Source organism: Musa acuminata, chromosome BXJ2-6 (genome assembly GCF_036884655.1).
Source record: "Musa acuminata AAA Group cultivar baxijiao chromosome BXJ2-6, Cavendish_Baxijiao_AAA, whole genome shotgun sequence".
In the NCBI taxonomy this organism is placed as follows: domain Eukaryota; kingdom Viridiplantae; phylum Streptophyta; class Magnoliopsida; order Zingiberales; family Musaceae; genus Musa; species Musa acuminata.
Window position 1 is genome coordinate 30,333,059 of NC_088343.1, and position 24,876 is coordinate 30,357,934.

Sequence of the window (24,876 nt, forward strand, 5' to 3'; positions counted from 1 at the left end):
TTTGCGCAGTTTGCGTCTAAGCGCAGATTGCGTCTAAGCGCAGTTTGCGTTTAAGCGCAGTTTGCGTCTTAAGTGCAGTTTGCGTCTAAACACAGTTTTACGTTAAAACGTAGATTCGGAAAGATTTGAACTTAGACACTCGTTCATAAAAGCGCAGAAGTTAGTTTGCAGTTATAAATGGAATGTAAACGTAAACTGCAGAGAAACTCGTTCGTAAAAGCGCAGAAATCAGTTTGCAGTTATAAACATAATTAAGACGTAAACATAAACTGCAAAGAAACTCGTTCGTAAAAGCGCAGAGAGCAGTAGCTATGTAGGAGGTTTGCAGTAATGATAAAGTGCTCAAAATGAAAGCAAACCAGAGATTTAGAGTGGTTCGGTCAGTCTTGACCTACTCCACTTTTGGCTTCCTCCACCGACGAGGTCACTGACGTCGACTAGAAGCCTTCCTTCAATAGGCGAAGGCCAACTACCCTCTTACAGATTCACTCCTTTTGACGGGCTTAGGAGACAACCCTTACAGAAGTTTTCTCTCCTCTCTTTACAACTCAAACTTGAAGAATAGAAAGAGGAGAACTAGCAGTTTTGAGCTCTAAGAAACACAGAAAGATAGCAAGATTTCGAGTGTGTGTTCTGTGCTTTTAGTGCTGAATGGGTGGGGTATTTATAGGCCCCAACCCAATTCAAATTTGGAGATCAAAACGATCAAATCCCGGAATTCCGGGATCAGGCGGTTGCACCTCCTGACTGGAGAGGTTGCACCGCCTGGCAGAGCTCGAGGACTGAGCCCAAGCGGTTGCACCTCTCTGTCAAGGGCGGTTGCACCGCCTGAGTCTGGCTCGGAGACTGAGCCCCAGGCTGTGCCACCTCTTGACTGAGGCGGTTGCACCTCTCTACCAGAGCTCGAAGACCGAGCTCAGGCGGTGCCACCTCTCTGTCAGGGAGGTTGCACCGCCCAGTCTAGCTCAAAGACTGAGCTCAGGCGGTGCCACCTCCTGGCTGGGGCGGTTGCACCGCCCAGTCTCGCTGGGAGGCTTAGCCCAGGCGGTGCCACCTCCTGGCCTAGGCGGTTGCACCTCCTGGTGCAATCAGGGTCTGAATGGTTAGCTCCATTCGGCCCAATTTCAGTCTTTCAGGGGCCCAATTGCCCCAAGATTAAGCTAATGGGATCACCTCCCATTTTCTAACTTAATCAATATGCTAACTACGATTAGATCTAAGACAATTTCTGCAGCTTTGCTTCGGTGCGTCAATCGCTTCTTCCGGCGAGTTTCCGGCGAACTTCCGTCGATCATCCGATGAACCCTCGGTGATGCTCCTGCGGACTTCCGGCAAACTCCTGGACTTTGCGACGATCCACTTGGCGAGTTCCGACGAGCTTTGCTTGGCAAGCTTCTGGACTTCTCGGATCTGTTCTCGCAGAACCTCCGACGACCGTCCGAAGTTCCATCGAACTCTCGAACTCCCAACGTGATCATGAACTTGACTCCGGCGCAACTCCTGCTGCTTGTCTAAATTTCATCGTAGTTAATCCTGCACACTTAAAACAAAACTTCGATCGAGACAATTAATCCTAAGCAATTAACCAAGTTGTCCGGCATGTCATTGGTCCCTCGACGCTTCGTCCGATTCTTCGGCGCATCGTCCTTTCCTGCGGCCTATTGCCCAATCGGCCAGTTGGCTCCGCAACTCCGATATCCTTGGCACAATACCCGCTCTTCTTAGCCCGATGCCCGAGTCCACGGCCCGAAGCCTTCAATCGATACGTCGACCGATCCACCGGCCCGACGTCCAATCTTCTGACATGTTCCTCCGGCACAACATGATTTTCCTGCTTTAATTGTCTCATCCTGATCGAGGCATCCTGCGTCACTCAAAACGCAGATTAAATCATAAACATATATCAAGTAGTTTCATCATCAAAATACGAGATTCAACAATCTCCCCCTTTTTGATGATGACAACTACTTGATGACGGAGTTAAACTTAACTCCCGGAGTTTAAACAAACTCCCCCTATCAATATGCCATATTGATAGAAACTCTTAGATTCAAAAATCTAAGCTACATGTCATCATAAACGGAGTTAACCTTAACTCCTAGAGTTTAAACAAACTCCCCCTATTAATATGCCATATTGATAGAAACTCTTGGATTCAAAAATCCAAGCAACATGTCATCATAAACTTATGCATAACATGTCATGTCATCAACATACTTCTCCCCCTTTGTCATCAACAAAAAGGAGAAGTACCACAATCAAGTGTTTGTGATATTGGTTCAACTCATTGCATGAAAAACATAATATCAAGTTTTATCATCATGCAATTTTGCTAGAAAATATAGCAAGTTTTATAGCATACAAGATAGCACTTGGTATGAAAATTAGAGATGTTCAAGATAGCAAGTTCTACATCATGCAAGCTAGCAAATTAGAGATGTTCAAGAAGGCAACTCTTGCTTCTTGAAATATGAAAATTTTGTCCACTTTGCTAGATGCGCAAGTTAGCATGTTTTGCTTCTTGAGATAGGCAAGATAGCACCTTTGTTCTTTTTGTTTCTTAAGATGTTCAAGATAGCAATTTCTTCTCTTTTGAGAAGTGAAAATTTGCTTTCTTCTTGAATTGTGCATGCAAGTTATCTCCTCCTTAGTCATTGTCAAAAAGAAGGGAAAACCCTTTCTGTCAATTTCTAAATCATGACAAAGGTGAGTAATCATTCTTATTTCAAAATTCCATAATTGAGATAAACCTTGAATTCAAATCAAGGCAATTTTAATCAAGGTTCATATCATATGCAATACATTACATAGAAAGCATAAGTATTGCATGCATCATTTTAGCAACAAATCGTAGCATTTCATCACATGGCAAGATATCATCAAGTAGAATTACGATGCAAGTTCTTGATATCTTAATATGATGAAAATTCAAATATGGCACTTATAGTATCAATTCATATATTTCTCCCCTTTTATCATCAACAAAAGGAGAAGTAGCTCTAGCTATTTTAAAATATATGCAAGTTTTTATAACATGAAGCTATATTTTCATCACAACATATAAGCACAAAAGCATAGCAAGATTCTTAGGTTCAATCATGGCAATTCAACACTTGCTTCATGTGCAAGATTGCACTTGCTTTTCTTTGCATGTTCTGACTAGCAAAAGCTTTCTCCCCTTTGTTTTTGTCGAAAAGAAGGGAGAAATCAATGGCCAAAAATTTTTAATTATTATACAGGCCATATTACAAAATCTTGTCATGATATCAAGAAAGTTCAAGAAGGACATGATCCATTCAACAAATCCTTTTAATAGGGCAAAGGAATTATATAACCAAGAATCATGATTAAAATATTTCAATATCATAGATCAAGTCATGATTCGTGATTCATCATAAAGCAAATTAATTTTCAGTCATCACATAAGGCATTTAAAGAATTTTTGAAACATAGAAGAATTATTAATTTAAGCATGTAATTTTTCAATCAAAATCAAGTCATGAATACCAATACTTTCATATTGTGAGTATCAATTCATGAATACCAAAAGATATTATTTGTGATTTCAATTTTGCAAGATCATGATTATGATTTAGACATAACTTATTCAAATCAAATCGTCAACTTGAAACTCATAATCAAGTCATTAAAATTAATTTCGAAATTCACAAAATATCATGAAATCAAAAGACAAGTTGCATTTCATTTGAAGAACTCCTTTTTGATAAATGTAGGGAGCATAATGAACGATCTTGATTTATAAAGAGCTTCATGTTATAATTATCAAGATCATGATTTTAATAATTATTCTCTTTAGCAAAGAATCACAAAAGCACTTTATTTTTGCATAAGAAATCTCATTGTATTATGATTTATAAATTCTTTTTCTGCACATGAATCATAGGAGATATGTATGTGAAACAAATCTTTGCAAGCAAGGACACTATCATTCATATTTCAAGATGGAATTTATAAGCAGGAATCATTTCATCAAATCCATTTTAGAAAAATATTTTTCAAAAGTGTATGAGAAAATTGGATTGTTAGGATATCAATTGTTAAGTGAATCCGAAAATGAAATTAGTACTTTCATGCATTCGGATAAGATTTTGCTATAGATTTTCAAGTTCAATTATGAAGATAAAACATGCTCATGATCATAAAAATTTATGTATCCAAAACATATAATTTCCAACATGTTATAGTGTAAAATCATCATGGCAATTAAGTGTTTTGAACATTGAATCAAGAATGTCCGAAAAATAATCTTAACACGTTCATGCATTCGAGCACATTTTTGCCATAGTTTTTCAAATATACTCATGAGAATAACACATGCTTATCATCGGCTTAAAATCTCATGCATAAAATTGTTAATCAAAATATTTAATTTCATCATTATGCATTTCTTCAAATCAAACATGATCTTTAATCAAAATCGAGAAATAACAATGGAAATCAACGTAATACGCATTATTACTTCTTAACCATGATTTCATATTTTCAATCAAGATCATTTTATTTGTTTATCATAAAATATGCAATATTATCATTTTCGAAATTACTTAGTATGATCATAATAATTTTTTTTTTAACATGTAATTTTTAAGAAAATTAATTCTAAACTAAAAGAGAAAAATACATCATGAAAGCATCAAGTAATTTCAAAATAAATTAGGGGGATTTCGATCACCTCATCATTGTAGGCTGTTAAGGCGTAGTTTGCCGCCTTGCTTTTGTTGACTTTCTCTTCTTCGGAGGAGCTCGATTCATCCCAATTTTTGTTCTTCTTCTTGCGTTTAAAGCAAGTAGTTCGATTCTTTTTGCTTTTTAATTTTCGTTTCATTTGTAGTTTAAGTTCACCATCACTTGAGCTTATGCTCGAGTGGTCTTCAAATGTTCTATGTCCCAAATCCTTCCTGTTCTTTGGAAGGTTGTTTTGTTCATCATTGTTCTCATCACTTGAGTCATCGCTCAAGTGGCATTCATTTGTCCAGAGTTCCAAATCCTTCCTGTTCTTTGGAAGGTAATTGTGTTCAACATGTTCATCATGTGCATTGTGCACCATTTCATATGTCATCAATGAACCAATTAGTTCTTCAAGTGGTAAGTTGTTTAGGTTTTTAGCTTCTTGTATTGCAGTTACTTTTGAATCCCACTTCTTAGAAAGAGAACGTAAAATCTTGTTTACGAGTTCAAAGTCCGAAAAACATTTTCCAAGAGCTCTTAAACTATTGACGACATCCGTGAAACGGGTGTACATGTCGCCTATAGTCTCGCTTGGTTGCATTCGAAAAAGCTCGAAATCATGCAATAAAAAGTTAACTTTCGAGTCTTTGACACTACTAGTTCCCTCGTGCGTGATTTCAAGTGTTCGCCAAATGTCAAAAGCTGTTTCGCACGTAGAAATCCGATTGAACTCATTTTTGTCCAAAGCGCAAAATAAGGCATTCATAGCCTTTGCGTTTAAAGAGAAATACTTCTTCTCCAAATCCGACCATTCGTTCGTTGGTTTAGAGGGAAGTTGAAAACTATTTTCAACGATATTCCATAAATCCAGATTTAGAGAAATCAAGAAAACTCTCATTCGAGTTTTCCAATAAGTATAGTCTAATCCGTTAAAGAACGGCGGACGAAAGATCGAAAAGCCCTCTTGAAGAGCCATTTCTCTCGGGTGTAAATCCGAAATGAGAAATACCCCGCTCTGATACCAATTGTTAGGATCGAGAGCACTAAGAGGGGGGGGGGGTGAATTAGTGCAGCGGAAATCTTTCAGCGATTAAAATCGAAAGCTGCGTTTGTTCGATAAGAACTGTTCGATGCAAAAGCCGATTCTAAGATTACTTATGATTGAGTACAGTTTACGTCTAAACACAGTTTGCGTCTAAGCGCAGTTTACGCAGTTTGCGTCTAAATGTAGTTTGTGTCTAAGTGCAGATTGCGACTAAGCGCAGTTTGCATCTAAGTGCAGTTTGCGTCTTAGGCTCAGATTGGGTCTAAGCGTAGTTTGCGCAGTTTGCGTCTAAGCACAGATTGCGTCGAAGCTCAGATTGCGTCTAAGCGCAGTTTGCGTTTAAGCGCAGTTTGCGTCTTAAGCGCAGTTTGCGTCTAAACACAGTTTTACGTCAAAACGTAGATTCGGAAAGATTTGAACTTAGACACTCGTTCGTAAAATCGCAGAAGTCAGTTTGCAGTTATAAATGGAATGTAAACGTAAACTGCAAAGAAACTCGTTCGTAAAAGCGCAGAAATCAGTTTGCAGTTATAAACAGAATCAAGACGTAAACGTAAACTGCAAAGAAACTCGTTCGTAAAAGCGCAGAGAGCAGTAACTATGTAGGAGGTTTGCAGTAATGATAAAGTGCTCAAAATGAAAGCAAACTAGAGATTTAGAGTGGTTCGGTCAGTCTTGACCTACTCCACTTTTGGCTTCCTCCACCAACGAGGTCACCGACGTCAACTAGAAGCCTTCCTTCAATAGGCGAAGGCCAACTACCCTCTTACAGATTCACTCCTTTTGACGGGCTTAGGAGACAACCCTTACAGAAGTTTTCTCTCCTCTCTTTACAACTCAAACTTGAAGAATAGAAAGAGGAGAACTAGCAGTTTTGAGCTCTAAGAAACATAGAAAGATAGCAAGATTTCGAGTGTGTGTTCTGTGCTTTCAGTGCTGAATGGGTGGGGTATTTATAGGCCCCAACCCAGTTCAAATTTGGAGCTCAAAACGATCAAATCCCGGAATTCCGGGATCAGGCGGTTGCACCTCCTGACTAGAGAGGTTGCACCGCCTGGCAGAACTCGAGGACTGAGCCTAGGCGGTTGCACCTCTCTGTCAGGGGCGGTTGCACCACCTGAGTCTGGCTCGGAGACTGAGCCCCAAGCGGTGCCACCTCTTGACTGAGGCGATTGCACCTCTCTGCTAGAGCTCGAAGACCGAGCTCAAGCGGTGCCACCTCTCTGTCAGGGAGGTTGCATCGCCCAGTCTAGCTCGAAGACTGAGCTCAGGCAGTGCCACCTCCTGGCTGGGGCGGTTGCACCGCCCAGTCTCGCTGGGAGGCTTAGCCCAGGCGGTGCCACCTCCTGGCCTAGGCGGTTTCACCTCCTGGTGCAATCAAGGTCCGAATGGTTAGCTCCATTCGGCCCAATTTCAGTCTTTCAGGGGCCCAATTGCCCCAAGATTAAGCTAATGGGATCACCTCCCATTTTTCAACTTAATCAATGTGCTAACTACGATTAGATCTAAGACAATTTCTGCAGCTTTGCTTCGGTGCGTCAATCGCTTCTTCCGGCGAGTTTCCGGCGAACTTCCGTCGATCATCCGATGAACCCTCGGTGATGCTCCTGCGGACTTCCGGCAAACTCCTGGACTTTGCGACGATCCACTTGGCGAGTTCCGACGAGCTTCGCTTGGCAAGCTTCTGGACTTCTCGGATCTGTTCTCGCAGAACCTCCGATGACTGTCCGAACTTCCGTCGAACTCTCGAACTCCCAACGTGATCATGAACTTGACTCCGGCGCAACTCCTGTTGGGAAATCATAGGGGGGGGGCGACATCATATGCGCAGTGGAAGAACAAGAAAACAAAAATCCCCGATTCCCAAAAAGATGTTCATCGTCGTGCGAAGATTGGTGCGCAAAATCCGCAAAAACACAAAACTGCGTATAGAGATTGTGTTACCTAGGGAGATCGTATATCCCTGTTTCCTTGCAGATCCTTAGGAGAGGGTGAAGGAGGTCAAGCGTCCTCCTCTCTAGCGGTGATCCACACAGCAGGGTTGCGACGACGCTCCTCAAAACTCCAGGCCTACTCTGAGGTGGAGAGGGAGAGGAGAATAGGAAGGGCAAGCAAAGACTCTAGCCTATGAGGCTGTGAATCCCTCCTATTTATAGAGATCCCGTGTCAAAACCCTAATGGGTCCTTTCCCTAGTGGGTATTGGATCTGCATCCAATAAGACAAGGGCTCCGTCGGATATCTCATATCTGAACCTCTACTCATCGCAATGCCTACCATATGTGTGTGACCCTCTAGGCCCAATATCGAGCTGGCCGTGAGTCATACCTGTCAGAACTCCTTCTAACTAAGTGAATTATTATCTCTGTAATAATTCACTCGACTCATCGACTACGGAAGTACTAGGCCACTACGCCGTAGTCCCCAGACGATACAGGGGAATCCAATCCATTGGACCTGTCTGTCCTCAGTTACCATGTACCTATAGTCCCTCATCCATCTAATATCCCAGAGACCGTATATCGAGCATGGTGCTGTCAGACCCATACGGTTTCTTCTCGAGTCTCGCTCTAATCGGATTCTCCCGGAGAACTCTTTCTCTCTCAACCCGAATGACCCTGGCCAGGGATTTGTCTGAGCAAGAACACATGGGATATTCCTCTCATGATACCGAGAGTGGATGATCCTCTATCGACACTCAATAGCCCTCGTAAGGTCGACTACCACTCCCAATGACCAGCTGTACTAGATCTGGGAACAGCCAAACCTATAAGTCTGGTATCAAAGAGTGGAGCACTCATACAGGACATCCTTGGTGTCTCAAGTCTAAGAACCAGATACACCACTAGGACTACGGAATCGTTGTCTGACAATAAGGCATCATCAACCATCCAGCATTCCGTAAGCGGATCAATCAGTGAACTCATTCTCCAATGAGCACCTGTACTGTATCCCTAGTGTCCCTACACGAGCAGCTATGAGACCAGCTGCATCCATCATATGGACGGGTATACAGCACACCAGTCTATCCGGTTATCACGATGTCCCTCTCGAGTAACCTATGACCGGGATTATTTAGGATATGTGTTTAAAGGTGAATCGATCTCATTATCGTGATCTCATCACGATCCGATTCCCATTGCACAAATCCAAGGACATCACAATATATATGCATTTATGCAATAGTTATAAAGTGATATACGCCAAAATATAATAAGCAAAAAGATTCTGTATCAAGTCACACGTGCCATCACTCACGTGATTGGCTTGCTGGGCACTTATGACTAGCAATCTCCCACTTGACCTAAAGCCAATCACCTATGTGTCTGATCCCCATCAGACCCCTGTGACGCTCAAAGACAATCTGAGACAATGGCTTTGTTAGTGGATCTGCAATGTTATCTTCGGATGGAACTCTTTCCACTGCTACATCTCCTCGGGTCACGATCTCTCTGATAAGGTGGAACCTCCTCAGAACATGCTTAGATTTCTGATGAGACCTAGGTTCCTTCGCTTGAGCAATTGCCCCGTTGTTGTCGCAATATAGGGAAATCGGCTCCTCACTATCCGGCACGACTCCCAAATCTGTGATGAACTTCTTCAACCAGACTCCCTCCTTTGCTGCATCTGATGCAGCAATGTACTCCGCCTCTGTGGTCGAGTCAGCAGTGGTATCTTGCTTGGAACTCTTCCAGCACACTGCTCCTCCATTCAAGGTGTACACATACCCTGAATTCGACTTGCTATCATCGACATCAGACTGAAAACTTGAGTCAGTGTAGCCTTCAACCTTAAGGCTATTACCTCCATATACTAGTAAAAGATCATTAGTCCTTCTCAAGTACTTAAGGATACACTTTACTGCTTTCCAGTGCTCCAAGCCTGGATCCGCCTGATACCTGCTCGTGACACTCAGAGCATGCGCTATATCAGGCCTAGTACATAGCATGGCATACATGATAGACCCTATTGCTGAGGCATAAGGTATCATATCCATGTTCGCCCTTTCTTCTGGAGTCTTTGGGGACATACTCGTAGAAAGCGATATCCCATGTCTCATCGGTACGAGACCTCTTTTGGAATTTTCCATGCCAAACCTTTTGACAATAGTTTCTATGTACCTGGACTGGGACAAGCCAAGCATCCTTTTGGATCTATCTCTATAGATTCTAATCCCCAAGATATAAGATGCTTCTCCTAAGTCCTTCATGGAGAAGTGTCTAGATAACCAAGCCTTTATTGTGGATAGCATTCCTATGTCATTCCCAATGATGAGGATGTCATCCACATATAACACCAAAAAGCTAATAGCGCTCCCACTTACCTTTCTGTATACACAAGGCTCATCTTCGTTCTTAACGAAGTCATAAGATCTGATTGCCTCATCAAATCTTATGTTCCAACTTCGGGAAGCTTGCTTTAGTCCATAAATGGATCTAAGCAACCTACACACCTTATCTGGGCAGTTCTTGGACACGAATCCCTCAGGTTGCATCATATACACCTCCTCCTCCAGGTTCCCGTTGAGGAATGCGGTTTTCACATCCATCTGCCAGATCTCATAATCATAGTGTGCTGCAATAGCCAATAGAATTCTGATGGATTTTAGCATTGCTACGGGTGAGAAAGTTTCGTCATAGTCAACACCTTGCCTTTGACGATACCCCTTAGCCACTAGCCTTGCTTTATAGGTCTCTACCTTTCCATCTACTCCGATCTTTTTCTTAAAGATCCACTTGCAACCGATGGGTACAATACCTTCGGGTGCATCAACTAGGTTCCAAACCTTATTGGAGTACATAGAATCCATCTCAGAATTCATGGCTTCTTTCCACTTCCCGGAGTCTATACTCATAATAGCCTCCTCGTAGGTCTGAGGATCAATATCCTCTACATCCTCTGCTCTAATATGTCCCACATATCTCTCAGGAGGATGGGATACTCTATCAGACCTGCGTAAAGTTGAAACTTGTGTATTAGATACCTGAACAGACTCGGGCTGTAGAGTGGTGCTTGAGCTTGGTTCTCCAACCTCGCTCAATTCTATCATTCTCCCACTGTCTCCGTCAAGAATGTGTTCCTTCTCAAGGAACACTGCTCTCTTAGCTACAAAGACCTTTTGGTCCTCAAGATGATAGAAGTAATACCCACAAGTTTCCTTGGGGTATCCCACAAATTTACATCGCCCTGTCCTTGATTCTAACTTATCGGGGTTGTGTCTTTTAACATGGGCAGAGCAGCCCCAAATCTTAACTACTTTAAGATCAGGCTTCTTCCCTTTCCATATCTCATATGGTGTAGACACCACCGACTTAGTTGGAACTCTGTTCAGAAGGTAAGCTGCGGTTTCTAGGGCATATCCCCAGAATGAGATGGGTAGGTCAGCGAAACTCATCATGGACCGTACCATATCTAATAATGTACGATTTCTCCTTTCAGAGACACCATTGAGCTGAGGTGTATAAGGAGGTGTCCATTGGGATAATATCCCATGGTCCTTGAGGAAGTGAGTAAACTCTGTACTTAAGTACTCACCTCCTCGATCTGATCGAAGAGTTTTGATACTCTTTCCAGTCTGGTTCTCCACCTCATTCTTATACTCTCTGAATTTCTCAAAGGCCTTGGACTTGTACTTCATTAAGTACACATATCCATACCTTGAGAAATCATCAGTAAATGTAATGAAGTAGGAGTAACCTCCAATGGCATGAGTTGACATGGGTCCACATACATCACTATGTATGAGTTCCAACAACTCAGTGGCTCTCTCTCCAGTTCCACTAAATGGAGAGTTGGTCAGTTTTCCACGAATGCAAGGCTCACAAGTTGCATATGACACATAGTCGAATGGATCTAGATATCCATCATTTAGCAACTTTTGAATCCTTCTTTCATGGATGTGACCTAGCCTACAATGCCACAGGTATGCACTGTTCAACTCATCTCGTTTCCTTTTGGACACATTTATATTCATGATATGTGGAGTGGTGTCTAACATAAATAAACCATTATGCAATGTTCCTTTCGTGATGATCTTATCATCTAATAATATCGAACAACCATTGTTCTCAAAAACAAATTTATATCCACTAACTGTTAAACATGAAATGGAGATAATGTTTTTGATAATAGAAGGAACAAAATAACATGCATCTAATGCAATAAAAGCTCCACTAGGCAGATGTAGGGCGACCTCGCCAACAGCTAATACAGCAACTTTTGCTCCATTACCCATCTTGAGGTCCATCTCGCCTCTCTCTAGTCTCCTAGGCCTTGCCAGAACCTGCAACGAATTACATATATGATAAGCACTACCGGTATCTAATACCCATGTGTTATCATAAGAGTCTGACAAATGGAGACTGATCATGAATGTACCTGAAGCTTCATCAAGCTTTTATTTCGCCCTTTCTGCAAGGTACTCTTTGCAGTTTCTCTTCCAGTGCCCATCTTTACCACAGTGGAAGCACTGGCCTTTGTCCTTTGTTGGGTCTTTCTTAGCAACCTTTGCTTTACCTTGTTTGCCCTTGCCCTTTCCCTTCTTAAGGGACCTTTCTGCTTTCCTTTTCTTTCTGGTCTCACCAGTGTAGAGAACTGGCTTCTCTTTCTTAATAGTACTCTCTGCCTCCCTCAATATATTGAGGAGCTCTGGGAGAGTCACCTCAAGCTTGTTCATATTAAAGTTCATTATGAACTGTGAAAAGGAATCTGGTAGGGACTGAAGCACAATGTCCACACACAAGTTATCCTCTAGGACCATTCCTAGACCTGTGAGTTTCTCTATCCACTCAATCATCTTTAGGACATGGTTCTGAACCGGTGTCCCCTCAGTCATCCTAGCGCGGAAAAGGCTCTTGGATATCTCATATCGTTGAGTCCTTCCCTGTTCCTCAAACAATTTACGGATATGTAGGAGAATGGATCTGGCATCCATCTTTTCATGTTGTCTCTGTAACTCTGGAGTCATAGAGCCCAACATATAGCACTGAGCAAGAGTGGAGTCATCAATGTACTTCACGTAGCGAGCGATCTCATCCTCGCTTGCCCCTTCTTCGGGCGTAGGCATCACTGTATCAAGGACGTACACGATTTTCTCCGCTGTGAGAACAATTCTCAAGTTACGGAGCCAATCCGTATAATTTGGACCAGTGAGGCGGTTGACATCAAGTATGCCACGTAAGGGATTTGAAAGCGACATTTTTTGAAAATAAAGATGTAGCAAAAATGAATAACATGCAGATTTTGCAAGAAATAAACTATCAAGATATGGACTTCTATCTTAATATGCTCCCACTATTTTACTAACGAGTCACGCGACACCCTCAGCACGTGAAACGGAAGTCTCCGGCAGACTTCTAGTGGGGATCAGGATCCAATCAGCGTCTTAGTGTAACCTCGAGGGACTCGACCAATCACACTAAGCCTAAAAGGTAGACAACTCTTGCCGATCACAACTCCTTGTGATTCCCGTCCTGTTCGGCCTCCGAATCACCATGGCCTCGAGGGACTCGACCAACCATGATGCTCGGTTAAGTCAACACCTTCGTTACAAGATGAGTCTGATTTGATGATATACCCTCGAGGGACTCGACCAAGCATATCATGCCCTCAGGTCACCAGTGACATCTCTATGTCGTAAGCAAGATAGCGAATCGCGATATAGGTGAGTCTCGAGGGACTCGACCAACTCAACCTACACCGGGATTCGGTTCCTACTCATAACGATGGAAGGCCACGTGGGTCAATCTAATTGCCTCACGTTTACCGACTTAATATTATCGAGAGATGTTTCTATGATTTGGTCTCCTAATATGACATGTCACACATATACATATTTAATATATATCTACATCGCATGCAAATATATATACATATCTAGTATGTGTATAAGCAATCACACCAGATGATCATGGACCACAACCTAATATGATTAGGCCCGAGCCAGTAGGCCTAATCACTCACATCAAGATCTATGTGTGCAACGGTGCATCTCCATGCCTTGTGATCGTCCATCTCGTCCTCGTTGGTTCCGTCGACATCTTGATGCATCTTCATGCATCACGATCGTCCGTCTCGTGGGTCCCGCTATGGCTTCCACGCTCCCGCTGCGCCTCCTCATGTGATTACAACTTAATCATAGGCACGCAGGCCCGACAATAAACGAGAAATATAATGGAGGTTCGCAGACCTCAATAATAATAATCACAAGTACACACATCACACGGTCCATGATCATCCGTCCACTCATCATACATCACATGTATAAATAATCATCATCATGTAGGACTACTAGATAATAATAAAAATAATAATCAACTAAACCTTTTAATTAATTAATATTTTCTGAAATCAGGGATATATAGGGAATTTCTCAATTCCTAAGGGTATTTTCGTAATTTGGACAAAAGACAGAAACTGGAATTTCTAAAATTCCGAGGGGCAAAACTGTCTTTTGCGTAGAAAACCCTAATACCCTTTCCCCTTTTTCGCTGCTGTGACGCCGCCGCCGCCACCCTGCTGGCGGCGGCTTGTGCGGCGAGGGCGAGGGCACTGCCCTCGCCTGTAGGTGGCACGCCCGCTGGGGTCGCTGCCGCTGCAGGTGGGCGCCCCCGCGGGCGCCGCCGCCTTCGCGGGCGGTTCTGCCCGCGAGTCAGCGCCCGCAGGTGGTGCTGTCTCGCTGGCGGCCGCCCCTGCGGGGTTTTTGCCCGTGGGAGCAGCGGCCACAGGCACCGCTGCCCTGCGGTGCCTCAGCCCGCGCTGCTGCCCCGCGGCGCCTCTGCCCGCGGGCTCAGTGGCCGCAGGCGCTTCTACCGAGCGGGCTGCCAGCCCCGCCGGCCGCAAGCCTGCTGCAAGCAGACCGCCGGCCGGCTGCTGCAGGCACAGCGCTTGCGCATGCGCCGGCGTTGTGCTGCCTGGCTGCGGCTGCGGCTGGCTGCAGGCATGCAGATCGAGAGCAGCAACTGTTGCTGCCCGTCCTTGCTTTTGCGTCAACGATTTTGACGTCAATATTCTTCCTAAACACAACACACGCAGTTCAAAAACCAATCATTCGCACGAACAACCTGGCTTTGATACCACTGTTGGGAAATCATAGGGGGGGGCGACATCATATGCGCAGCGGAAGAACAAGAAAACAAAAATCCCCGATTCCCAAAAAGATGTTCATCGTCGTGCGAAGATTGGTGCGCAAAATCCGCAAAAACACAAAACTGCGTATAGAGATTGTGTTACCTAGGGAGATCGTATATCCCTGTTTCCTTGCAGATCCTTAGGAGAGGGTGAAGGAGGTCAAGCGTCCTCCTCTCTAGCGGTGATCCACACAGCAGGGTTGCGACGACGCTCCTCAAAACTCCAGGCCTACTCTGAGGTGGAGAGGGAGAGGAGAATAGGAAGGGCAAGCAAAGACTCTAGCCTATGAGGCTGTGAATCCCTCCTATTTATAGAGATCCCGTGTCAAAACCCTAATGGGTCCTTTCCCTAGTGGGTATTGGATCTGCATCCAATAAGACAAGGGCTCCGTCGGATATCTCATATCTGAACCTCTACTCATCGCAATGCCTACCATATGTGTGTGACCCTCTAGGCCCAATATCGAGCTGGCCGTGAGTCATACCTGTCAGAACTCCTTCTAACTAAGTGAATTATTATCTCTGTAATAATTCACTCGACTCATCGACTACGGAAGTACTAGGCCACTACGCCGTAGTCCCCAGACGATACAGGGGAATCCAATCCATTGGACCTGTCTGTCCTCAGTTACCATGTACCTATAGTCCCTCATCCATCTAATATCCCAGAGACCGTATATCGAGCATGGTGCTGTCAGACCCATACGGTTTCTTCTCGAGTCTCGCTCTAATCGGATTCTCCCGGAGAACTCTTTCTCTCTCAACCCGAATGACCCTGGCCAGGGATTTGTCTGAGCAAGAACACATGGGATATTCCTCTCATGATACCGAGAGTGGATGATCCTCTATCGACACTCAATAGCCCTCGTAAGGTCGACTACCACTCCCAATGACCAGCTGTACTAGATCTGGGAACAGCCAAACCTATAAGTCTGGTATCAAAGAGTGGAGCACTCATACAGGACATCCTTGGTGTCTCAAGTCTAAGAACCAGATACACCACTAGGACTACGGAATCGTTGTCTGACAATAAGGCATCATCAACCATCCAGCATTCCGTAAGCGGATCAATCAGTGAACTCATTCTCCAATGAGCACCTGTACTGTATCCCTAGTGTCCCTACACGAGCAGCTATGAGACCAGCTGCATCCATCATATGGACGGGTATACAGCACACCAGTCTATCCGGTTATCACGATGTCCCTCTCGAGTAACCTATGACCGGGATTATTTAGGATATGTGTTTAAAGGTGAATCGATCTCATTATCATGATCTCATCACGATCCGATTCCCATTGCACAAATCCAAGGACATCACAATATATATGCATTTATGCAATAGTTATAAAGTGATATACGCCAAAATATAATAAGCAAAAAGATTCTGTATCAAGTCACACGTGCCATCACTCACGTGATTGGCTTGCTGGGCACTTATGACTAGCAACTCCTGCTGCTTGTCTAACTTTCATCGTAGTTAATCCTGCACACTTAAAACAAAACTTCGATCGAGACAATTAATCCTAAGCGATTAACCAAGTTGTCCGGCATGTCATTGGTCCCTCGACGCTTCGTCTGATTCTTCGGCGCATCGTCCTTTCCTGCGGCCTATTGCCCAATCGGCCAATTGGCTCCGCAACTCCGATATCCTTGGCACAATACCCACTCTTCTTAGCCCGATGCCCGAGTCCACGGCCCGAAGCCTTCTGTCGATACGTCGACCGATCCACCGGCTCGACGTCTAATCTTCTAACATGTTCCTCCGGCACAACATGATTTTCCTGCTTTAATTGTCTCATCTTGATCGAGGCATCCTGCGTCACTCAAAACGCAGATTAAATCATAAACATATATCAAGTAGTTTCATCATCAAAATACGAGATTCAACACATGTTATGTTTTGAAATGTTGAATGATGTATGCAACATTATGGATTATAGTTATATGATATGTGATAATGCTTAGGATTAATCTATGCATGTGTACTTTGATGATTTTATGTCATGCATGAGTTTTTGAAGTGAATATTGATTTGATACTCTCATTTTGGATTAACATGTTTTTGGTTTAATCATTTTTATGATGAATTAAGATGACATTCTCATGATATATTAAGATGACAAAGTGTATGTACATCTATGTATGAATTTCTTGATAGTCTTTTGATGATAGATGTGATATCATGATGTTTTATTTTTGATGTGTTTGGTCTTGACGGCTTTATTACGAAACTTATATTTTGACTTTAAATGATTATACAATGTTTTCATAAAAAGACTTGAACACCCTCACATGAAATCAATTGTATGAAATGGAAATAAATTTTATATCCTATTGAGATCAATGAATTTATTTTACCAATCTTGTGAATCTTATGAAAATAAACATGATGAATAGTTTGAAAATAAATGAGTGTATCATGCATTTGGTCTTAATGAATTCTCTTGAACATACTTTTTGAAATCATACTTGATAATGAATATCAAGATATTAAAAGAATGTTATCATGGAATCATGCTTGATAATTTATTTTACGAAATTTACCTTTCTATCTTAAATGTTGACATTTTTTTTTAAACCAAAGGCATGCTCATAAGAAGCAAATCACATGAATAGAAATTTATAAAAATGAAATATAATCCTCTATCTTATTGATTTTTCAATAAATCTATGCTTGTCATATATAAATTTATTGAATGTAATTTTAAGGATGATTTCAGATTTGACAAATGCTTGATTCGTATTTACGACACAAGATACATTTTAAATATGAATCATGCTTCAATCATGTTAAATGCTTCAATCATTTTCTATCTCTAGAGTTCTCGGTTTTGAGGAAATACAAGTGATAAATTCATTTATGATATCTTGTAAATCACTTGAATTATAAATAAGTTTTTTTTTTATGTGTTAAAAGAATCACTTAAAATGAAAATTCTTTTCCCATCTTATCGAGATTAATGATTTCATGATATCGTGTGAATATCGAAATTGAGTTTGTTGAAATAGTAATAACGTTATTCATGTTATGAATCTCAAAAATGATGATTTGATTATGATTTTTTTTAATTAACTTGAATGAAATTTTGTTTTAACCGAATCATGAACTTTCCCTTGACTTCTTGACTTAAGAATTTTGAAGAAACATGATGATTACTTGATATTTGATTCTTGAAATTTCTTGTAAAATGTGATCTTGATAAGAATGTTTCAATTTGCTCTTTGTGCTATATCTTTTCAAATGAATCATGAGCCTTGATATCATGATATAGAAATTACAAGATTTCTTTGCCTTGTATGTCTTGTGTGATGATTGTACATCAATTTGCTTTATTATGAATTATATGAATCTTGATCGTGAACTTGTTAAGAAGAATTTTAATGAACCATGAATCATGTCTTTGGTATTCATGAATTGATCCTTATTGATATCTTTCATGAATTCTTTGCATATTTGGCTTGTTGAATGGTTGAAAATTTTAGCCATTGAGTTCTCCCTTCTTTTCGATAATGATAAAGGGGGAGTTAGTTTACTAGCCTGCATATTTCAAAGGAAGAAAAATTTGCTAGGTCGATTATTTCATTGAAAGAACTTGCTATCATAAACACTACCAATGAATTACAAATCTTGCAATATAAAGAGAAGCAAAGAATTGCTATTTCGAAAGAAGCATAAAAAAAAAATGCAAAATTTGAAAACTTGCACATTGCAAAAGAAGCAAAACTTGCAACTTGCACATTGCAATAGGAAGCAAGAATCATGAGCTTACACAAGAAAGCTATCTTGTATTTGCTTTCGTAATTTTTTTGCTAGCTTGTATGTAGTAAAACTTGCATATTGTAAAAATTGCTAGCTTATAGTCTAAAGAGAAGCAAATAGTTGCTATCTCAAAATGCAAAATATGCTAACTTGCTATAGAAGCAAAATTGCTAGCTCAAACATTGCAAAGGAAGCAAAAATTTGCTAGCTTGCAACTTGCATATCGTGAAAACTGCTAACTAGTAGTCTAAAGAGAAGCAATCAATAGCTATCTCAAGAAGACCAAACATGTTAAACTTACACATCTTTGATCATTAGATTGCATGATGATAAAACTTGATATTATGTTTTTCATGCAATAAGTTGAACCCATATAACAAACACTTGATTGTGGTACTTCTCCTTTTTGTTGATGACAGGGGGAGAAGAATGTTGATGACATGACATGTGAAGCATAAGTTTTATGCATATGTTCATGATGATGTGTTGCAAGTATTCATGATGAATATTGCAATGACTTGAATTCAGTTTGAAATCAAAGTTCTATCAATATGACATATTGATAGGAGGAGTTGGTTTAAACTCCGGGAGTTAAGGTTAACTCCGTCATCAAGTGGTTGTCATCATCAAAAAGGGGGAGATTGTTGAATCTCGTATTTTGATGATGAAACCACTTGATATGTGTTTATAATTTAAACTGCATTTTGAGTGATGCAGGTCTACTCGATCAGGATTAGACAATTGACGCAGGAGGAATTGACGTTGCGCCGAAAGAGATCATGTCAGGATATTGGATGGCTGAATGCTTCGGACGTCGGGCATCGAGCCAAGGAGAGCGAAATTGCGCCAAGGATATCGGGGTTGCAGAGGTCAACCGCCGATTAGGCAACCAACCGCAAGAGAGGACGATGCACCGAAGAATCGGACGAAGCACCAACCAATGACGTGTCGGGCAACAGAATGTCAATTCGCGTTGTAATAATTGTCTAGATCGGAGTAAAGTTTTGGTTTGTGTGTGCAGGATTAACTACGATAATGATGAAGACATAAAGCGAAACAAAGTGCTGGAGTCAAGCGCAAAGGATTCATTGGGAGTTCGAGAGTTCGACGGAAGTCCGAAGGTTCGTCGGGAATGCTACCGGAACTAGCCGAGAATGAGTAGGGAGCTTGCCGAAGGGTTTTTCGGAAGCTCGCCGGAAGGTTCGTTGGAAGTTCGCGGAGCTCACCGAGAAAGATCGGAGCTTACCGAAGAAGCTCGTTGGAACTCGCCAAGATCAAATCGTGAAGTCTAGGAGCTTGCCGGGAGTCCGCTGAATGGTTTCCGAGAGTTTATCGAAAGACCGTCGGAAGTTCGCCGGAAGCTCGCCGAAAGAAGTCTTGACTTACGGACTTTGTAATAGCTTAGAAAATATCTTTTAATTCGTAGTTAGCTTATTAATTAGGGTTAGGATTAGGTGTTAATCCTATAATCCAAGTAGGGGCCAATTGGGCCCGAGTTCGGATTGGTTTGGGCCAAGTTTGGAGCCCAACCAGTGAGCAGAATTGGCCTAGGCGGTGGCACTGCCTAGGCTGGGCGGTGGCACCGCCCAGCACCCGAGAGCTGGGCGGTGACACCTCCTGGGCTGGGCGGTGCAACCGCCCAGCACCCGAGCGCTGGGCGGTGGCACCGCCAGCATCGGGAACATAAGAGAATTCAAATTTTTGGAGCCCAAATTTGAATCCTCTTGAGGCCTATAAATACTCCTCAAATCTCAGCTGAGATTACAACTTTTTGAGCAACAATTGATTGAGAGAAAGGTCTTAGAAAAGTCTTAGAAAGTCTTATTTTCAATTTGCTAGTGTTCACCTCCTTCCTTCTCGAAAATCTGTAAGAGAGTGAACCGCTTGTAAAGAGTTGTAAGAGGGGTATTTACCCTTCCCTTTCAAGAGATTTGCTAGTGGAAGGTGGGAGACTCATCGAAGAGGGGCCTCGCAAGTGGATGTAGGTCATTTGACCGAACCACTCTAAAATTGGAGTAATCTCTGGTTTGTATTTATTTATCGCAATTTATCTTACTGCTTTGTCTCCGTCTTACTTATCTCTTCAAGTTAAAACACAATCGAAACGGTTTTAAACGAAACATTATTTTTATCGTACGAAAGATTTTCTAAAACCGAAGTTTTAATCTGCTGCACTAATTCACCCCCCCCCTCTTAGTGCCGCTCCGATCCTAAGACATATGAGTTGGAGGGGGAGAATTGTTGGGTCTAGCCCATATATGGGTTTGGACAATTGGGCTTTTGGAGCCTATATCAATAATTAAGAGAGATAGGGTTTGGTGAAGTGTGTGCAATGTAGCATGCAAGAGTATAGTGAACATGTGCCACGGTGTGCATAAGAAAGAGGAGAGAGAAATAGAGAGAGAAAAATTAGGTTTCTGAGTTTTTTGCTTGACGATCTGTGGCCAAATGTTGTCAGTTTCGACCCAAATTTTAAGTGGAGAATCCTTGCAACAAACTCTACAATACTAACATTGTTGATCTACAATTTACTCTCTCTAAGGTACTTTCCTGCGATATCCACTTTGTGAGATCTAGAATTCTCTTTTGAGGAGATTCATCTTATATGATGATATGCTAGAGCCAAGATCTATGTTCTTGATGTTATTATGATCCTCTAGTTATTCTAGAGAAGACCTACTGTAAACCTGTTATCATTATTATTGATAGTGGAAGTTTGAGGTGGACTACGGTCCCGTGATTTTTTCCACATTGGGTTTTCCACGTTAAAAGATTTGGTCTCACTGTGTGATTGATTTTTGCTCTGCTATTTATGCTGTGCTGGTTAATATTTACATTTGGATATTAAGTTGGTATTTTGATGAGGAACCCACACAGAGGGAAAAGAATATTATGCTTTAACGTGTTTTTCCCAACATTGTTTTTACTTGCAGATGGATGAGTGATATAACTGAGCTTTCCACAACTAAGTGTGTTCAAACCATGGTGCATATTGTAAGCTTAATGATCTCTAATGTATAATTCATTATTTTAAATTATCAGCTTAAAGGGTTCACCTTTGTGGTTTGATTTTTGTTACAGGATTTTAAGAAATTGTGGACTGTCAGGAAGAATCCCTGAATATATTGGAATTTTTGTACATATACTTGGTTGACCCTTTTTTGGACTATAATATATTCCAATTGTTGCCTTGCTATCGCACGAGTATATGATGCAGTTCAAAATATTTGCAAGACAATACTTGTCTCAGTTTCCCTGATTCCTGATTCCTGATTCCTGATTCCTGCTTCCTCCTCCTATATGGATGGATAGGGAATTAATATCTCTAACTGTTACCCTCAATCAAGATTTGAATCGGACATTGTAGATGGACTCGGACTGGAATAGATAGATCATGGTTCATAAATTCGTTCATTTGATGGAAAAAATTATAGCGTTACAAATGATTCAAACTGTTCACGAGCATCCTCGGCTCAATAAAGGCCCACATAGCTCGCTCAGTTGCCGAGGTTACTGAACCAAGTTTATCCTATTTCTAATGCTCACTTTTAAGTGACTTAATGACCTAAGATTGAACCAAAGACTAGGCTCGTTTAGGTTTGTGAGCTAACTCACTAATAACATTGTGAATAAGCATTCTTGTGGACTTGAGCAAACTCATGTCTAGACTTGTGAATGAGTTCACTTACAGGCTTGTAAGTGGAGAATCTACTTAAGGCAGTACTAACGATGGCCCCCACCCCATCCCTGACCCATGTGAAGAAGTACAATACCATCCCCGAACTACATTAAAGAGGTACCATCTTGGTTGTTCATCATCCTGCTTGATGAGAATAAATTTTGTGAATGTTTGTAAATATATTTTAATAAAACAAAGGAAACTATTTATATATAGAGTGAGGAGGATTTCGATTGGGAATAAATGATATCATCCCATCCCTAGCCCAATTCAAATTTTAGAAGTTATGTGCAACTCTGCCCAGTCCCTCGTCAGAGAGTAAATCCAACTGGATAAATCAGTACAATAGGTTTAGATTGAAATAAATATCTTGTCAAGTATAAAAGATTTAATTAGGTTTTAACCATAAAAAACCATCCAACTCCCATTGAATTGGAGATGCCATCCTACCCAAGCATAGGATGTCATAGGCTTGCACAATGAATGAAACAGATGCTAGGAGTTGACTATATTCTTTGACAGCAGCGTTTTGATGCTCACCAGCAGTAACTTGAGGACCCGCCACATGATTTTGTTGAGCTGACTATTCATCAATATCATAGTAGAGCTATTTTCTCTTGCTAATGAATCAGAATACCTGTGTACTTAATGGAAGTTCTGCAATCATGTCACAAATCTAACTTCGTCCATATCATAATTCTGAAGTACACTTCTGCTTCAACTTCATAATGCTGACCTGGAAGTTCTGCAATCATGTCACAAATCAAACTTCGTCCATATCATAACTCTGAAGTACACTTCTGCTTCAACTTCATAATGCTGACCGTAAACGACCTGCAAATAGAATGTCAGAGTCGTCAAGAAATGTTCCATCGAAGAGGAATGGATTACCGAAAATCACTACGTTTTCATTATCATAAATATCTAACATTGTCAAGATCATGATACTTCAGTGCTTCAAATGAAGAAGTTGCATTAGAACAGAGTATGTATCAATCAGATGATACATACACAGAAGTTACAGACCTAAAAATATCACAAAATGGTTTTTGCCTATGGATGGGTACAGTATCTATCTGTGTATGGGTTTCTAGCCGGACTAGCATAAATGGTTAGATATTTGCACCGATGCCAACCAGTTAGCATTGAAGTAAAAAATAAAGAGTTATATATTAATAGATTGTAAATCTCTAAGGCAGCCTGAAAGTACAAACACAAAAGACCCATGACCTAACCACACATATACATATCCATGACCTGAGAAGTACATGCATATAGGTGGTGCTTGGCGGCAGACTAAATCAGCATGTGCATGGTAGTAGTTTTTTGTACTTTTGTACTGTATGGACTAGATATTTTGTGAAAACCATTCAGGCCTGATGACATTACATGGATTACAAAGCAAACATCCCACAATGCTTCAAAAGTATCAAGATATCAGTCAAGCAATGGAGTTCATATGGTTCATCTAGTTTAGAAAGGAAACAAAATGATACATGTAAGAGATCCGAAAGGATTTCAATGTTTATAGTCCATTAATTATTAGGAAATCATAGAACACCTGACTATAATGTCTTCTGTAGTATGATTGACGTTTGTGTGTGCCTCACGTTTAATCAAAGTCTGATCCAAATTTATTAGAAAGGTTAAATATCAATTTCCTTACATTCATGACAAGACTGGTAAGATATTAGATGCAAGGTCTGCAATTTCGTACCATATCGAAGTTTTGACATTCACTCCGTACGGTACGAAATTGTATACCGAGCGGTATACCATTCGGTATATCGCTCAGTACATATATATATATATATATATATATATATATATATATATATATATATATATATATATATATATTTATTTATAACTCGGCGACGTCACCTCTCTCTTCTCTCAAACTCATTTATATATATATATATATATATATAAATTAATATATATATATATAAGATTATATATATATTTATATATTATTTTTTTTATTTAAAAGGCGATGTCACCTTTTCCTTCCCCACGCGAGGCGACGTCGCCGAACGTCGCCTTTTTCTAAAATATTTATATATAAGTATAAATATATATATATTATTTTATTATTATTTTTCGTTCCGCCTAGTAGCGGACGGTCCGCGTACCGGTATGCCATCGGACCGGTACGTACCACTCGTACCAGACGGTATCATTCGGTATTGCCTACCTTGATTAGATGAATGTTACAAAATTATAGAACCAGATGTCAAAAAAGATAAACTATATTCTCACTAGTCACTACAATAAGCAACTTGTTGATCATTGCCACTACTACATGCATAACTGTCATACAAATATACAATAGCCACATATGCTTTCAAATGAAAAGATAGCAATTAAATTTGACGTGTAAAAATATTAACAAAGTGAAAATGGAATGCTTTCAAATGAAAAAGAGCAACTATGTTTGAAGCATAAAAATATTAAAGTGAAAATAAAAAGCTCACCATTTTTGGAACATCGTTGAAGATTAGCAAGAGCAACTGCAATTTTTGCACCCACAAATGCATTATTCTTCACAAGTGTGATATCTGATACTTGTTAAG

General features: G+C 41.0%; 1 protein-coding gene across 4 annotated transcripts in view; it reads right to left on the reverse strand.

Moving 5' to 3' along the window:
• Positions 1-22,629: 22,629 nt before the first annotated feature.
• Positions 22,630-24,876, reverse strand: part of LOC135584976 (pseudouridine-5'-phosphate glycosidase-like) — a 30,729-nt gene continuing 28,482 nt past the window's right edge. For 3 of the 4 annotated variants that reach the window (XR_010487931.1, XM_065113471.1, XM_009407433.3), the window contains 2 exons: positions 24,778-24,861; positions 22,630-23,134 (listed from right to left, as the gene is read on the reverse strand). Coding sequence is in view for 2 of the 4 variants with exons in the window: in XM_065113471.1 (XP_064969543.1) it covers positions 23,112-23,134; positions 24,778-24,861 (107 nt within the window). In the remaining 2 variants the exon portion in view is untranslated. The remainder of the gene's footprint in view (positions 23,135-24,777; positions 24,862-24,876) is intronic. The other variant, XR_010487930.1, reaches the window with a different exon arrangement.